The sequence below is a fragment of the Pagrus pagrus genome, assembly GCF_965226575.1.
Source record: "Pagrus pagrus genome assembly, chromosome: 21".
In the NCBI taxonomy this organism is placed as follows: Eukaryota; Metazoa; Chordata; class Actinopteri; order Spariformes; family Sparidae; genus Pagrus; species Pagrus pagrus.
Window position 1 is genome coordinate 24,087,986 of NC_140208.1, and position 17,922 is coordinate 24,105,907.

A 17,922-nucleotide genomic window follows, 5' to 3' on the forward strand; every position below is an offset into this window, starting at 1 on the left:
TACTGCCAATGTTGCTATTACTATCACAGGGCTTCAGACTCACTGTTTCCACTAGTAGCACATGGTCCCTATTTAAAATCTTACAACCTGCAAGAAATGTAGGAGCACCACTTAAATTGTCATGCAGAGCAACACATTCATATTTTTTGCATTTAACTCTCCATCTGAAGATGATTGATTATGGAAGGTTTTGTTTTCTTGAGTGATTTTATTTGTATTTATTTATTTTTTTCTCTGGTGCCTTCGCAAAACGTTATCAGCGGAAACCCTGCTTCTGGTGTTTTACGCAATATTCAAAGATGATTCTTAAAAAAGAAAATCATGGGGAGCAAATTTACAACTAGCACTGTTGCTACAAGTTATAAAATGTAGTCATGGCATTGCCAAAAATGGTAAATGCGACTAAAGGTCACAATCTGTGTTGCTACAGCTGCTATCCCTATTGCTGCTTCTGTTGCTAAAACTGCTACTTCTACCACTTTTATGAGAACTGCAACTAGGTTTACTACGACTACTAGTTCTGCTACTACCATTAAGATAAGATAAGATGTACCTTTATTGATCCCTGTAGAAGAGATTCAATTTGGCACAACAGCAAAACGGAACAAACAAACAATACAAAATATAGCAATGTGAGGTAGGAATTGAGAAAAATTAAAAAGAATAAAACAAAAATATACTCAAATAGATGAGGTAGAATAGAATAGAACTACTATATACACTAGATGGATCTGTGTGCATATGCCTGTGTTATATATTTATGTAAATGCACAATGTGATGTCATTTTATGAACTTCTACTTACTCTAATACTTGCTTTCACCCACTCATTATATCCACATTACTCATGATTATATATCAAAAAATGTATTCTGTTAATATTTTGTAGTACCAATATCCTGACAATATTGTTACAATATCAGTATTAAGGTATATGGTAAAAAATATTGTGATGTTTTCATTGTGTCCCCCAGTCCTAGCATTTATGAAGTGCTTTAGAGGAGATTTCAAAATATTGTCATATACAGTATATTGTGTATTGCGTTATAGCCTAAAATTGAAGTGGTTAGTTTAGGACCATATCACATAACCCTTACACTGTACTATTACTGCTGCTACAACCCTTTAATTCTATTGCCACCACTGCTATGACTATCACTGCTACTGTTACTTGTGCAAACACTGCTTCTACAAGAACTACTAGTACTACTGATGCTGCTACCTCTGATGTGACTGCTACTGCTTCTAGTGCTTATTCTACCACTATTACTACTGCGACAATTTGCACTACTGCTGCATCAATCATTATTACTTTTGCGGTGCAGCTTCTTCTGCTACTACTGCTACTGTTCCTGCTACTACCATAACTACTTCTTCTACTACTCCTACTACTACTCCTACTACTACTGCTACTACTACTACTACTACTACTACAACTACCTCCGGTATTACTGCTGCAACAACCTCTGCTATTCTAATGCTACTTCTATCCCTGCTACTAATGCTAATACTATAATTGCTACTTCTATCCCTGCTATGGCTGTTATTTAAATGGCTATTGCTGCTACTATTGCTACCACCATTGCTTCCATCACTGCTAGTAAAACCACTGAAACACGTTACGTTCACATAGACAACATGCATTCTTGCAGATGTGTCACATTAGAATTTGAGGACATGCACAACATGTTACTTTGTAAGGTGTCAGCCCCAACACTGCTACTAACAGTACAGCTTGTGCTGCTACAGTTACTTGTACAGTTAGTACAGAACCACTGCAATTACCATTAGTGCTGCTACCATTGCTACACTACGCTGCACTAATACTACACAAAATACCATATAATAATAATGATGATGATGATGATGATCATGATGATGATGATGATAATAAACTTTATTGACATAGCACTTTTCAAAGACATAGTTTACAAAGTGCTTTGACAAACAAACAAAAGCAGGAAACAATATGTGTAGTTAAATTTAAAAGGAATAAAAGTGATAAAGCAGCCAAAATCACAGAAAAAGAAAGATAAATAAAAAGAATAAAATTACTAAAGGACGACACATCGGAAGAGTTAAAAACAGCTTAAAAGATAAAGAGCATTAAAAATAATAAAAGATTATAAATAGATGAAAAGTAAACAAATAAAGCAGTAAAGGAGGGTGAGAAAAAGACACCACATGAGAGAAATTAAAAACAGATAAATAGACTAAGAGCAATAATTGCAATGAAAAGATAGAAAGATGAAAAATCAATTTAAAAAGGGTGACTCCCCCCTAAGCAAGTCTATAAGAGTGGGTTTTAAGAAGTGATTTAACAGAAGTTACTGATTCTGCAAGCCTTATCTCCTCAGGTAGGTTGTCCCAAAGTCGAGGGGCCCTGACGGCAAATATGTGTGTCAGTTCTTAATTCACAGATGCATAAAGATAAACATTTCTCTTCAGGTAGCAACAGAAAGCAAAACCAATAATAATCTCTATATACTGTAGTGATATTTAACCCCAGTGACTTCACAAATTCAGAACATACCCTAGAGTGGCTCAATGTGTTTTTTTATGCCAGCATATCTGTGTAAATATGTGTGTACTTAGCCAAGTAACTCCACCCTGCCTCTCAGAGGTTCTGCAAATGATTCCCACCTGAAATGATCAGATCTCTTTTGCAATACCCTCTCCATCCTCCTCTCTCCTTCAGACATGGGGGAGAAAAGGCAAGCTTTCAACACAAATGGAAATACAAAAAACACGCTGCATTAGCACAGGAGTTTACTCAGCAGAATTTGCCTTTGATCTCCTACTAAGGGATTTATGTCTCTTCATAGAGTGCCATACTTATACAGCAGACGTCTTATAGCACCTCCTTTTTGTATATCTGAAGAAGCTTTCTAGGTCTGATTCGAACTGGAGCTGCAAACATTTGCCTGAGGACAACCAGGAGAAAAGATGTTGTCTTATGGAATATATGAAGAATTGTGTTGTTGATTTAGTATTGTTTATATATTTTTATATATATATATGTATATATATTTATATATATATATGTATATATATATATATATATATATATATATATATATATATATATATACAACAGTAATGAGTATAAAAAGTTATTTAAAACAAAGTCACTCTGAAGAATGAATTTGATGTTGACAGCCTTTGCCCTTTGATATTCTGCACTTTCTGTATCCATGCATTGCAGTTTATGTTGAGGATATGAGAGTAAACCAACTGCTTATCAGCAGGACAGAGATGTGGAAGTCTAAGCGTTATGACAGTTTTCAGATATTCAGCATTCTCAAGGTTTCATAGCATGATTAAAACTGTTGCTGCTGAGTAAAGGAAGAAGGTGCCGGTTACAATGGGTTCACTTCAGGCTCCCTTTTTCATCAGACTGCACGGTTTAATATTTCTCCTGTCTGTCCAACCCTCCTGTGGTGTCCCACTTAGTGTGATGCCGTCAAGTCAAGAGTGTTTGTCAGCAGCATTCACATTTCCCAAGTCACCATTAAGCTTTTTACCCACAGTCAGCTCAAACCACAGGAGTTAACATCTTTGCCACTGCTTCAGTTTTGAAAATTTTAATACAGTCGTTTCTGTCATAGGGGTGGGAAAAAATATCGATATGGCAATATATATCGTGTTGCTTCCTCTTGTGATACGATTATCATTACACTGGCACCAAATATCGACATTTCTATTAAAACATGCAGGCACTCTAAACAGATTCCCCTGATGATTTGACTTACCAGAGTCACTACTGTATGAGTCTTTGTGGAGTAAACTTTTGTCGTAGTAGTTTCACATTGTTATTGTTATCATTATCATGGGTAACAAATCGTCATACCATGGACAACGTATTGTGATAGTATTGTATTGTGAGTTACTGTGTGATTCCCACCCCTTTTCTGTAGTAGTCAGAGGAATCAAACAGTCTAACATCAAGGCCAAAAGATTCTTTTCTTGAGAAAAATGTTTTTATTATATTTCAAGAATAAAGTTGTTACATTAAAATATTTTTATTTTCATATTCCATTGTGGTCACTTTATTGTTACTATTAGGCGAGATTATAACCATTCTGATTGCTTTTCTCCATTTTACTGAACTCATACCCACTGCGACCCCAAAACAGAGCCGAACCGTGACTGCTGTGTACCGTCAAACCCCTACTCTCCATGACTTTATTTTTATAATATTGACTTGTCCCTTATTGTAGTTGTACAGACTGTAATCAATGTTTTTTATTTTGTCAAACCTGAACTTGGTTGACTTGAGTTGAAAGGAAACATGCTCTAACAAAGAATGCAGATGCAGAAGTGTTGCGTCCACTGGACACATTGGTGCCAAGAATGTTCATGGAGTGGGTTAACATTCAGAAAACACCATGCACATGACTCCAGTTAATATCTTACAGCAGTGCTTTAGTGTTGTTTACTTCTTCCAAACCTGACTCAACCTTCACACAGCAAACTGAGCACCTCCTCCTCTTTCTCCTGCACCGCTCTCTGGATCCGACGCCATCAGCATTCCTACAGAGCCAGAGACATATTTGACAACTTGTGTGTGTGTGCGTGTGTGTGGGTGGATGAGTGGGGGGTATATGGCTTAATGAGATGGTACAGATGTCTGTAACAGTTGAATGGATGAATCTGTTTCTCAGTATTGCCTGCAGCTTTACATGAGTGTTTCTGCTTTGATTTCCTAGGTTGCTGCTCAAAGCTGGCATTGACATCAACAGAGCCACCAAAGCTGGGACGTCTCTGCACGAGGCCGCCCTCTATGGCAAGACTGAAGTTGTGCGGCTGTTGCTTGATGTAAGCAAAGACGATATAATATATACGATATATGATATTTCAGTTCGGCTGAGATGGGATTTAGAAGGCTGACACTGATGTTTTTGTATTGAAGGTGTAGCTGGAAAGATTATTTAAAACTTACTTGACTTCACACTACAACTCCAGTGTTATTCTTTAATCAAGGAGGGAGGCATTCGAGGGAGGGTTTGTTTGGAAACTGTGTAAATGTGTGTGTGTGTGTGTGTGTGTGTGTGTCCAGGCGGGCATCAATGTGAACATGCGCAACACATACAACCAGACAGCTCTGGACATCGTCAACCAGTTCACCACTTCCACAGCCAGCAGGGAAATCAAACAGCTGCTGAGAGGTTGGTACATCTTAAACCACATTTTTTCATTGATGGTTTTATGAAATTTAGATTTTTGGTTGAGACAGAGGCATGGGAAACAGTGGGGGAAAGGCATCTTAATGGCAAAGAGTGAGATCAAAATAGAATCAACATCAACATTTGTGCCTCCTGATGATGTGTCTGTGTCTTTGTGTGTCTGTGCAGAGGCATCAAGCTCTCTCCAGGTCAGAGCAGTGAAGGACTACTGGAACCTCCACGACCCAACAGCTCTGAACCTCCGGGCAGGGGAACTTGTTATGGTATTTGTTTTTGATTCTTTAACGGCTGTCTACTAGTTAATCATAGGTTCACTCGGTAGTTCTCCTATTTTTGCTCTAGTTGTTTTAGTATACTCTTGATAGTTCTGCCAAGAATAGTTTTTAAGTAGAGTTTTCATGAGAAGAATTCTGCATTAATTTTATTGATTGAATGGTTGATTGGTTGATTGATTGATTGATAGATAGATAGATAGATAGATAGATAGATAGATAGATAGATAGATAGTGCATCCATAAATCTCTATCATTGTGGGCCCATGAGCATAAGCCTGATTTGCACAGTTAGCCATAAATGGACGTTGGCTCCTCCCCTAATCACCTGCCTGCACAACAAAATCACAACTTCAGTTGTGCCGGTTTTTATAACCTGTAAATGCCAGACATTTTCAGCAGGCTAAACCTTTCGTTATTTCTAATGACGCACATGCAATCACACACTGCACTTTAGCATCCCTCTGATGTGATCTTGTGGAAAAGTTGGTGTTTCTCTGTGTGGTCCCTCCAAATGTTACATTCTTTAATTACCACAGTGCACTCACTGCAAATTAAGCACATTTTTTGTCATTGGAGATGGTGGTAAATTAAACAAGACTGATACATATATAAAAAGATACGTAGAAGCTCATCAGTTCTGCAAGATGGATGAATGAGGGATGTCAGAAACACTTCAAAAAACCCTGCTGGTGTTGAAAAAAGTATTTTCATTAAAACCATAAACTCTCCTTGCTACATCTTTCCTAAGTAAAGGATTGTTGTGTTTTGTTGATCTTTGTTACCATGCAGGAATTACTGTAATACTATAACATCCGGGTGTACTGTTATATTTACATAAAATGGAGCTACTGTAAAATCGATTGAGCTGGAATTAATTTTTTATACCTGCTGGCAACCGCTCAACTCTGCCTTTTCATTTTGAGGGGAATCACAGGCAGTGTAAGGATTAGATGATGAAGACTGTTGTGAGTGAAGTCTTGTTGTTAGGATTTGTGTGGGATGTTGCAGGGTAATTTGGTGTACCCTGAGCAGGAGACCACAGCAGAGAAACAGGCACAAACTTGCTGCTGTCACTCTCTTATTACCAACTTGTTTGCTCATTCCCCCCACACACTGTTTGCACTAATTCATGTGTGAGCACATTTTGCATGTGTTTATGTGCTTACTACTGTGTATTTTGATATCTTCATACAGTATATGGTGACATCCCAGCATCCTGTATGGACTCGTATGTTGTTGTGTGGTTTCCTGTCAGAAGGCAGAGGTGTTTGTTTTTATCCTCTCAGGGCATTTTGTTAACACTCACAATGAATAGACTGTGTATTTCCAGCTCATTGGCTCCCTCATTATGGACTTAAAAGTATGCCTGGAGGAGTAACACACATGACATGCACACTTAAAGTTGATGTACAGATGACAGGCGAAAATGTTTGGAAAGCAGCCCCACAAAGTTTCAGATTTTCCAGCCACTTTGTTTTAGCTCTAATCAAAACTCTCAGTCTTCACATGACTGAATCATTTGTTCGTGATTGTTTATGTTTCATAGACTAGACTAAATGTGATTGTGAATCGTTGCGAGGCTAATGCTGCTTGCAGTGACACAAGCATTTCCGCTGAAGCGTGCTCATGATTTGTTGGTGTCAGGTCCTGGAGCAGCACTCAGACGGTCGCTGGAAAGGTCACATCCATGACACCCAGCGGGGGACGGACCGGGTGGGCTTCTTCCCCCCTTCAGTGGTGGAGGTCCTCAGCAGAAGAGCAGGTAGACAAACGAGTAGCTCACACACAACATGGGCATAAACTGTGAAAAGTAGCCCAGTGCATTTACTCAAGTACAGTACTAAAGACAGTTGAGATACTTTATGTGAATGTTTTCTTTTTATTTTGAGCGTGATAGTTCATTCTAGATGATAAAAACAGTTGTGTGATTCAAGAATATCTGGTGTCTTAATGTTCTCTTCAGAGCTGCAAAGATAAATCTGTTAGTTGTCAGGTTAATTCATGGGCAAATATATATATATTAATATATACATATTTAAATATAGATATTCTTAAATGTGAAAATCATTGACAGTAAACTGGGTTGTGGACAAAACAAGATATTTGAGGATGACATCTTGTGCTTTAGGAAACACTGACAACATTTTTTCTGACATTCTAAAGACCAAACAACTAATATGTTTCTAGAGAAAATAACCAACAGATTAATTGACAGAGAAAATGTTATTTGCATCTCGAGTTCCATTTGCCTTTGCCTTTTTCTTTTTAACCATATTTCCTTGGGCTTTTTTCTTTATTGATTTTGGTCATTTGATTTTACACCAGTCAAGTAAATAGTCAGTATTCTTAAATACAGTTTCATTAAATCAAAAGCTACGGGGCACTGAAACCTGGCGCCTGGTTGTGTTATTGCAGCATAAGAGTACTGGTTGTCAGGGCATGTAATGAAGCTGCCATGTGTAGTTTGTTTTGGGTACTGTACTTGATATATACATAATGCACAGAGACTCGTAGCTGGGGGCAGTAATGTTTACTATATCATACTCTGACTATGGTAACTTTGTCCCAGGGCCAGATAAGACCACGCACGCTGATGCTTGAGCTGACAGAGTGGTGTTAAAAGGGCTAATTTAACCCAGGGCAATGGTTATATCTGGACTAAGAATATGTCTCCACACTTGTACACAAGCAGGATCTGTCTTGTTGGCATCACTGGACGGTTCAGCATGCTTGTAAATCATCTGATTTAATCCCTTTGAATAAAAGGAATATGATCCCCATGCTTGTTTTGCAGCTGTAAAGCCATTGACATTCAAACAGCGGGACGAGCACACTAGTGAGGGGTCCAACAACCGCAACAGACATAGATCCACACACATACAAGCTCAAACACTTCATCTGTAGGTCCTCAACAAGCCAGGCAACACGCACACACACACACACACATGCACACACACACACACATGCACACACACAAAAAGACACATTAATAGGATTACTATGGCCAGATTGCAAAGTGTCAGCTCAGTGCTAAAGCCTTCATGGTCTACGCTGGGATATTGTGTGCTCTGTGTATATGTGTGTGTGTGAGTGAGTGTGTATGTGTGTGTGTGTGTGTGTGTGTGTGTGTGTGTGTCTGCTCATGCTTGAGCGAGGAGAGACAAGAGAAAGAGAGTTTGACTTTAAGTCGGTGACAGGCTCTCTGCTCAGGAGGCAAACTCAGCAGAGTGTGTGTGTGTGTGTGTGTGTGTGTGTGTGTGTGTGTGTGTGTGTGTGTGTGTGTGTGTGTGTGTGTGTGTGTGTGTGTGTGTGTGTGTGTGTGTGTGTGTGTGTACTTGAGCTCTGTGATAATGTCAATGGTGTCAGCAACCGTGGACCAACAACACACAAAGGAAAAGTAAGCCCTCTCAGCGTCGCTGGTGATCTTACACTCCCATTCAGCAGCCTGTTATGTAACACCAGAGGGGATTTACGGTGTATTTGGCCCTTTTTAGCTCTTGTTCCGTACTCAATAAACAAGAATACAAGATGAAGTTCATAATGTGATCACCAGACTTCAAAAAGGTGCTTTTAGTTGCAGTCTTTCCAGCCTGTTCCACCACCTGCACCATGCAGCTCAAACTGACAAACACACATGCATGTACATGAACTTCTTTCCCTCACTCATGCATGCCAGCGTCAACCCAAACCTGTCTCCCTGACCCTAGGAGGCACTTTGTCCCGCCAAGTCTCAATACCTTGCCAACGACAAAACTTTGCATCCAGAGCTCCTCCCTCAAGCCACGGCCCCGGCCCTCAGACTGACGACTCATACACCCATGGCTATGATCCCACAGGTAGATACACACGCACACTTACAAACTTCCTCCCATCTGTTTGCTTTCTGTTCACAACCTGTTCACGACATCCATGACTTCCCAGACAAGGATGGATAACTGAATAGCTAACAGGTAACGGGTAACAGGTAACAGGTAACATGAGTGACTGGTAACATGTCTTATTTGAAAGTCAATCAAACAATTAGAGAAAGGTGCACAACAACTACAAAGAGATAGCAGACAACCACAAACAGATGCAAAATGACCACAAAAACAAACGGCAAAAAAAACTAAATGACCCCAGAGATTCAAAACACAAAGAGATGAAAGACGACTGCAAAAAGACAAAAACAACCACAGATAGACTCGACAGGACCACAAAAACAAACAAAACAACTACAAAGAGACAGAATATGTACACAAAATGACAGCAAAAGACACAGCAACCATTGTTCGTAGTCTTTCTGTCTCTTTCAGTTTGGGTGTCTGGGGGACCTTTTACTCGTCTGTGCCCAGGGGCACATGGTTTCATTCTCTGTCTGTGTTCCCCGGTTTCACATTCCCTCCCAAATAGCACCCTGATCCTAGTCTCCTCTCAGTCAGTCCTCTGGTACTCAGCTTGATAAATCCTCTCCTAGCTGCAGTAAGTGTGGTATTTTGTGTGTCTAAAGTGTGTGTGTGTGTTTGTTAGGTGCTCCACCTGACAGTCAGCTCTCAGCCTCAGCTAGTCCTGCTAGCCCCACTCAGGACATTTGGGTCCTCAGGAGCTCTCCCACTGGTAAGGGTGTGTGGTCCCTTACCCCTGCCACCCCCCACACCCTGTGTGAACCTGTAGGCCAGATCCCATCCCAGCCATCCTGATAAACTGTGCCTCTCTAAGGAAGCTTATTCCCATCTTTATCCTTTTATATCCCCAAGTCCTGACCTTACCATGCCACCCTGCAAAGCCCGTGCACCCCCACTGCTACCCACACCTCAAATAATCCAGTAACCATAAACAAATTGTCTCACAGCAGGACATGGTGGTAAGTGAGCAGCCCTCCTTCCCTGATGGTTGTCTCAGGTTTTTTTACAGATTGCCTGTGAAGCTACAGCCACACTGAAAGCCTGCACAGCAAAAATTTGAAAAACAATTATCCCAAGTAATTTAATCTAGTGTCATGGCATTTGTTTTGTTTTTCTCAAGCTAAGAGATGTTATCTTTAACTCCTTTTCATTTCTGAAAGGAGTAATTAAAATATAATATTAATAATATTGATACTTTGTTAAATAGACCTAATTGCTTTCTTTTCTCAAGTTAGATGAGAGGATTGATATGAATCTGAACTCTCTGTGTTTGGTATGGGGCTACACTCGGGAGTTGATTAACCTAGCTTTAGCATAAAAGCTCACTTACAACATTGTACAGTATCTTGATTGTTTGATATGTACACAAACTGGAATGTAAGTGTACAATGTATATAAACTGTTGTTTGTTAAGGATTGTCATTCTTAAATGTCTGATAATGTACGGGTTGAACAAAGCATAGACAAACAGTAAGCATTAGACCTGTTAAAAGGCTTATTTTTAAAATGTTTATAGAGCCGTTTTCTCCTGCTCTCAGTCTTTATGCTATGCTTTGCTATGCTAAGCTAAGCTAGGCTAAAAGCCTCCCAGCCCATACTTGCACACAGACATAAAGTGATATCGAGCTTCTCATAATCCCTGGTAAAGAAAACAAGTGAGTGTATTTCCTAATATGAAATTATCCTTTAAGGATAAAGAGGACTTGCTAGTGACTTGTTAAAATTGTTATTGGATTTTGCAGTAACCTCAGACCACATACGTTTACCTACAAATTACACCTTACAAACTTGCTTTCTGTCCTGATCAGGTTCTCTGCAAGTCTAATTTTACACTGCAGTCTCTCTCTCTGTGTTTTCTGCTTCTTCTGTCTCTCTCAGGTGACAGAAACAGTGTTGGCAGTGCGGGCAGTGTGGGCAGCAGTCGCAGCGCTGGTAGTGGCCAGAGCTCAGAGAGCGGTCACAAACAGAATGGGACTCAAAACCGCCACAATTCTGACACCGGAAAGGTTAGGCTTATAAATACCAATGATATTACATGCAAGTAAGAGCAAGTCAAGCAACTGTACTTAACTACCACGTCTAATTAGGCTGTCTCCTGCAAAAACTTTTCATTAAAGTTCTCTAATGCATTTTATGAATGACTTTGAAGCTACTTGTGATATTTACAACATGTAAGAGCACAGATTTCTTGTTTGCTCATACTTTGTTATTGTAACTGACTTGTTTCAATGAATGAATATTGTTTATAGTGCATGTCAGTAATTAGAGTTTCACTGTTCTTTGTTGCATCTTCTCTGTTTGTTTGCGTGTAGCTGGCTCCCTCTGCTGGTGAATCAGGAGAACATCTCCACATTGCAGCAGGAGACCACAACAAACAGGCAGATGGGACCACAGGTTAGTCAGGGAATAGACCATTGTCTGTTTTCTCCCTGTGTTTAATAACAATTATTTTACTTCTAATAAGTGTGCACTCTATCAGCTCTTTTATATGAAAAAAAAATAAAGTAAAAGGCAGTTTGTTTCTCACCACTGTCGCCAAAGTGCTTGCTCATGGGGGAAATGTTGGGTCTCTGTAAATAAATTACTTAAAGACTATAGACCTGCTCAATTTGGAAAGTGTCATGAGATGACTTTTGTTTTAAATTGGCGTTATAGAAAAAAAAAAGATTGATTGAAGTAAAAACGTGATTACAGAAAAAAAGTCATTATAATATTAGAATTAAAGAATAGATATTATGCTAATTATCAGGTTCATAATTTTATTTTGGGTTAAAAATAGAAAATGTTTACATGCTTTAATGCTCAAAAAACACATCAGTTCTCAGACTGTCCAGTGCTGCAGCACCGTATTCCCCCTCACCTTTTGACTTTCAAGACCTTTTACATGCAAAAGAACCAATATATAATACTGAAGGAAAAGAAAAAAACAACAGAAAAAAAGCATAGAGGTGTCCTTTAAGTCAGAGTATTACAATACAAAGGTTGCAAACTAACTAATTGTGTATGTTATAAATAGGTTGGGCGCTAGTTATAGAATTACCTGATGGTCCATAAATACAGTGTAGTTATTATTTGTTCTTGCAGAAGTGTTTGCACTGCACTGTCAATTTTCTATGACATGTAAATAGCTCTGATCTGTGTCTGTTGGCTATATCATCTCTGGTTGCCCCGTCATTAAGCATCATAACTACGAATGATTTGTCCTTGAAATAATATTGTCATATTTTTAAGGCTCTGTTGAGATACACAATATATATCTCAGTATTTCAAAATCTCCTTTAAAGCACTTCATAAATACTCGGACTGGGCGACAAAATCAAATATGCCAATATTTTTTAGCAAATACCTCAACATTTATATTGGTAATATTTTAGGGATGACTGTTGGTACATTAATGAGATATTAACACAAAGGTTTCTAATTGATAACCATCAGTAATGTAGATATAATGACTAAGTGGGTGAGAAGAGTAAAAGAACAAGTAGAAAAGTCAGAAAGTTCAGAAAATGACATCACTTTGCTGTAAGGCAGCATTTAAAACCAGGGTTAGGGTTAGTCTCATAACATGATAACAGTATACGTATTATCAATATATTACCCAGTCCAAAACTCTACTAGAAGTGACTGTTAGTCCTGTCTGGAACTGTCTTATCAACTGTATCCATTTAAAAGCTTGACAAAGAGTCTTTGCCGGCAGATCTACAGGCGTGTGGAAGGCTTTGGTCAGTTAACTTTCCTCGGACAGAGTGCCGTCTCTGGCAGCCTCAGGCTTTAATACTCTTTGGAAACTATATGAAAGATAGCCAGCGTTTGACTCCTGATCTGATACCATGAGCTTGTGTTTTGATCTCTGCACTGTGACTCAGTGTCTGACTAAAGTGCCTTCTGTGCTTTAACTGCTGCCTCAAAGCATGTCTGGTTATGTACCCTGTACATCATGTAACTGATTTTATTTAATTTCAATATCCTTACCTCTAGGTTAATAAGATGGTTATCACTATAACTTCTGGTTATCTGGATACTTTGCTCATTTGACACATAACAGATGACAGACTGCTCTCATCTGGTGCTTCATCTGTTAACAAAATACTCAAATCTCATAACTTGAAATATTACGATTTTTTCCTTCAAGTATTACAGCTTTTTATCGAAACATTATGCCCTTTTCTGCTAAATGTTTGACTTGGCTCTTCAAGTAATACAGTTTTGTTTCTTTTATTCTCAAACTTTCAGATTATCACAGACCTGTGACTTATGACATACCTTGTAAATCAGAGGTTCTCAGGTTAGGGTCCAGGGTCCCCCGGGGGTCCTAGAGAGGATTCCATGGGGTCCCCAGCAAAAAAGGGAAAACATTTATTTTGACTGTTATTTCTTCCTAAAGTAACAATGTTTTCCTTTTTTCCTGTATTGCAGATTAGTTTTTTCATAATAACTACATCCATACTCATGAGACATATTTCTCATAACTTAAGGACTTTTTTTTCTCTTAAATGTCAAAATCTTAGATGTTTTGCACTAATGACTTGGTGTAGTATTCACTTTCATTTTGTAGGATTAAACCGTATTTCTCTGTTTGACTCCTGCCTTTGCAAGAAACCTGAGATCTTAAGTCCTGAGACTTAGATACGTTTAAGGAGCCTTTCTAAGAGATACAGTACATCATGGTAGACAGCATCAAAGCTGTAGATGCTATTACTCTACCTTTTAAACATCACTGTACCTCTGTATACTGGAGGAATGTGATAAAAGATGAATGTAGCAGTGGTGCTTCTGTTCTGCAGATTGAGCTGTTATTGCGGTCAGTCCGAAAGGAAATGAGATGGAAGAAGGGAGAAAAGGCTCACCTCACCTCACCACAGAAACCAATAAAACCACAAGATACTCGCAACCACACATCCCATAAAAGCACCCGAACACCTCTCAAAGGAAACACTGACGGCCAGCTAAGAGTGTCTTTGTGTGTGCAGCATGCAGTAAGATGTTACCAACAGGTGCAGAGACATCATAGAAAAGTGCACTTGCTGCAGTTTCTTTCTGGACTTTGAAAGGTCTTTTAAAATGTTAAGGAGTGACATGTTAGATGAAGCAGAGGATCTCTGTTGACCTCAGGCTGAATAGGAAGGAGGGTTAAGGTGAAGGAGAAGAGAAATGGGGAGTGGGAGGGACGGGTCAGAGGGAGGAGACAGGAACAGAAGCAGAGTGAGCAAAGCATATTGGTGACATGAAGGAGAAAGAGGACAGATTAGTTGACTAAACTTGGAGACACGTCTGTTCTGCATGAAGGATAGACACAAGGGAGGATGAGGTGCCAAACATCAGGAGCTCTGCCGCTCTCATTCCTCCTGAACGGTAAGAAGTCATGTAGGGATTTGTTGGGATGCTTAATGTTTTGTGAGGACTGCAGGGGATCAAGCTGCTCTGTCACTAGATTGAGTTATTCAGTGGTTATTCATTGAAGGATGGGATGTGAAGGCAGCTAGACAGTGTAAAGGGAAACAGAAAAAAAAAATGCTTCTGATAGGTTCATGAGACTCTTCTGAACTTAAATGTAGAATTTGCTAGGATAATAATTTCACATCAGTCTGATTTTCGCTGTTTTTCTTCCCTTGTACGAAGAAAGTGTCTGTAAAAAAAAACTGACACACTCTTAAACAGATTTTATCCTATACTTATATTGATTTAGAATATTGTGTCAAATATGTTTTTGTATATACACACTTTCCGAAGAGAAGCCTGCTTCTCGGCCCAAAAGTCAAAGATGTTTCGTGTCGTGCCCTGAGGCCAAATACCTCTTCACTAGATGCTGGTTTACTCTCTTGGGAGACCCCCGGGCCTGACCTTCACAACAAAGTAGAGAAAAAAACATCTCCAAAAACAGAGCAACTAAAAGTAAAGAGCAGAAAAGCAACACAGAGGTGGTTTAAATGTCAGGTCTAGATAAAAAATAAAACTCAGGTTCTTTGCTTAAAGCTGCTATAAGGGTTACTTTCTTATTTAAATTAGTGTTAAATGGCACTTTATACTCCAAAAGTAATCATCGTTATAGTGTGTCTCTCCTCCCCCTGCATTTTTTCTGGGATCCCTGCCCACTTTATCCAATCAAGACAGAGAACTCCATAAAGAGGAGGTCCTGTGTGCTTGTTAACACGCAGCGAGCAGGATCCTCCTGTTGACCAGCAATGGTGGAACAGAGAAAGCTATTAATTCCAGCGCCCCCAGTGACGGCTCATACGACCAAACACAGCAAGAAAACGAAGAGAAGAGGGAAAGGCTTGCTATCTGCAAAACAGACAGGAAGTAGAGGAGAAGGTATGCACAGGTGTTTGTGCATTAGGGGTCAAGACATGTAGCCTAGCTTAGCATAAAGACTGGAAGCAGGGGGAAGCAGTTAGCCCAACCTCTCAAAAATTCAACTTGTATCTTCAGCAGCATCATAAAACTCAATTTGGTTGAGTGTGCCCTTAACTTAACCTTCCTGTATACATTTAAAAAGTTAAAGTTTGTCAAGTGAATGTTTGAAATTAATGAACCACAGTTTAAATCGGAGTTTAAAGTTTTAGTGAAACAGAATTTAACCATGATTTATTCTGGTTTAAAAATGAAGCGTTGTTGGTTGTTCAACCAAAGTCTAAATGATCATATGTTCTATTTACCTGGACAAATAAAACCAAAACTATACGCATGGCTAGATGCAACTAAACAAATTGAAGGTTGATAATTTTGATGAATGAATTTGAACACTTAAACATATATATTTAAATAACTTTTTTGATCTAGTCAAATCGGTTGTTCTTTCCCATCTCTTCCATCACTTTGCAAAGTCAAGCCTGTTTGTTCTGAAAGGTGCTTTTACAGCTAAAAGTTATTGTGAACTGATAATTAAAAGCTAGATGGATCTTGACGGGAAGGATGACTAAAAGAACAGAGAGAAAACAGGGGTGCGATCAAAACGCTCGCCTCGGGGTTAAGATGGAGAAAATGGGAGTAAAGGTGCATTCTTCAGAGTTCTGTGGTAATGTGTCATGACTGACAGAAAGATGAGTCATGAGTGTGTTCAGTGGGTTTTCAGATCAGGTAGATAACACACCCTGCTCACCTGAGGGGACCCAAACCCCCCCCCCCCCCACACACACACACACAGCTGCATGGAGGAGACTGATTGAACATGACTTACTGGGACATGGATGAGATTAATGCAGATTATGTCAGTATCTAAACACATTGTGTTATTTTCAGCATTGTCTTACATTTAGCTTGAACTCACTTAGCAGAAACTTGTTACTGTTTCAAATCAAATCAAATCAAATCAAATTTTATTTGTATAGCCCAAATTCACAAATCACAGTTTGCCTCAGAGGGCTTTACAATCTGTACAGAGACGACACCCTCTGTCCTTCGACCCTCGATTCGAGTGAGGAAAAACTTGCCCCAAAAAAGGCCCTTTTAACAGGGAAAAAATGCGGAAGAAACCTCAGGGAGAGCCACAGAGGAGGGATCCCTCTCCCAGGACGGACAGACGTGCAATAGATGTCGCATGTACAGAGCAGATCAACGAGATCACAATGTATTCAATTATAAGCGATGGTTGACAGGAGTGAAAGTACACAAAGATGTATTACAGCAATAATGATGAAATGCACATGGAAATGTGATTACTAGTGATAACAGTAGTAATGATCAATGGCAAGGATGGTATGTAGCAATGCAGTACGATAATAGTAGTGGAACGTATGTAACAGAGATGTGACTAATATTAGCGACAGTAGTGGTGGGTGTCAGGCAGGGTCATGGCAGTAGGTGCATCCACGATCAGGCAGGGCCATAGCAGTAGGCGCATCCACGATCAGGCAGGGCCATAGCAGTGGGCGCATCCACGATCAGGCAGGGCCATAGCAGTGGGCGCATCCACGATCCACGACCCGGGCGCGGCCAGGATCCAAGGGAGCCTGTAGGACTAGAAAGCACAAGGACTCCGGGGAAGAAGCAAGTCAGTGACATGCAGAGATGGGGCATGTATACAGGCATAATGTATACAGATGGAGAGGAGAGGAGAGGGGAGGAGAGAGAAGCTCAGTGTGTCATTGTTTAGTTTAGTCTGTTTAGTCTTTGTTCTGTGTATGTCCTGGTGGGTTTGGTTTGCTCACCCTGTAGTCCCTCACAATAAAGTGAGGCGGAGGATGTCGTCCTCTACGATTGATTGTGTGTGTTTTCTAGGTGGTTCCCGTCGGCAGGTCAACGGCACTCCTCAGAAAGGCTTCATGAGGCCAGAGCAGCTTCTGGAGGGCAAGGTGAACTGAGTACAAGGAATGTGTGTGCTTAGGTGAATATTTCTGTGTGTGAGTGAGAGAGGCCTCATAAATCTCCCCCTCTCTGTTGTCAGGACTCTGAGGCCATCTACCAGTGGTTGTGTGAGTTTCAGCTGGAGCAGTACACCTCCAACTTCATCAAAGCAGGATATGATGTACCCACCATCAGCAGGATGACCCCTGAGGTGTGTGTTACAATTAGAATGTCTATAAATATATATTTATAATATATGTAATACATGTTACATAATCATGGTTTGGTTTCTGTT

General features: G+C 39.7%; 1 protein-coding gene across 7 annotated transcripts in view; it reads left to right on the plus strand.

The window, feature by feature from the left end:
• The window catches only part of LOC311250501 (CASK interacting protein 2), a 61,338-nt gene that overhangs the window by 36,424 nt on the left and 6,992 nt on the right, over nucleotides 1-17,922 (plus strand). For 5 of the 7 annotated variants that reach the window (XM_084342222.1, XM_084342226.1, XM_084342228.1 and 2 more), the window contains 10 exons: nucleotides 4,709-4,817; nucleotides 5,059-5,167; nucleotides 5,354-5,448; nucleotides 7,105-7,222; nucleotides 9,168-9,296; nucleotides 9,970-10,056; nucleotides 11,223-11,350; nucleotides 11,657-11,738; nucleotides 17,562-17,635; nucleotides 17,728-17,838. In XM_084342222.1, the coding sequence (XP_084198348.1) occupies nucleotides 4,709-4,817; nucleotides 5,059-5,167; nucleotides 5,354-5,448; nucleotides 7,105-7,222; nucleotides 9,168-9,296; nucleotides 9,970-10,056; nucleotides 11,223-11,350; nucleotides 11,657-11,738; nucleotides 17,562-17,635; nucleotides 17,728-17,838 (1,042 nt within the window). The remainder of the gene's footprint in view (nucleotides 1-4,708; nucleotides 4,818-5,058; nucleotides 5,168-5,353; nucleotides 5,449-7,104; nucleotides 7,223-9,167; nucleotides 9,297-9,969; nucleotides 10,057-11,222; nucleotides 11,351-11,656; nucleotides 11,739-17,561; nucleotides 17,636-17,727; nucleotides 17,839-17,922) is intronic. The other 2 variants (XM_084342224.1, XM_084342225.1) reach the window with 2 other exon arrangements.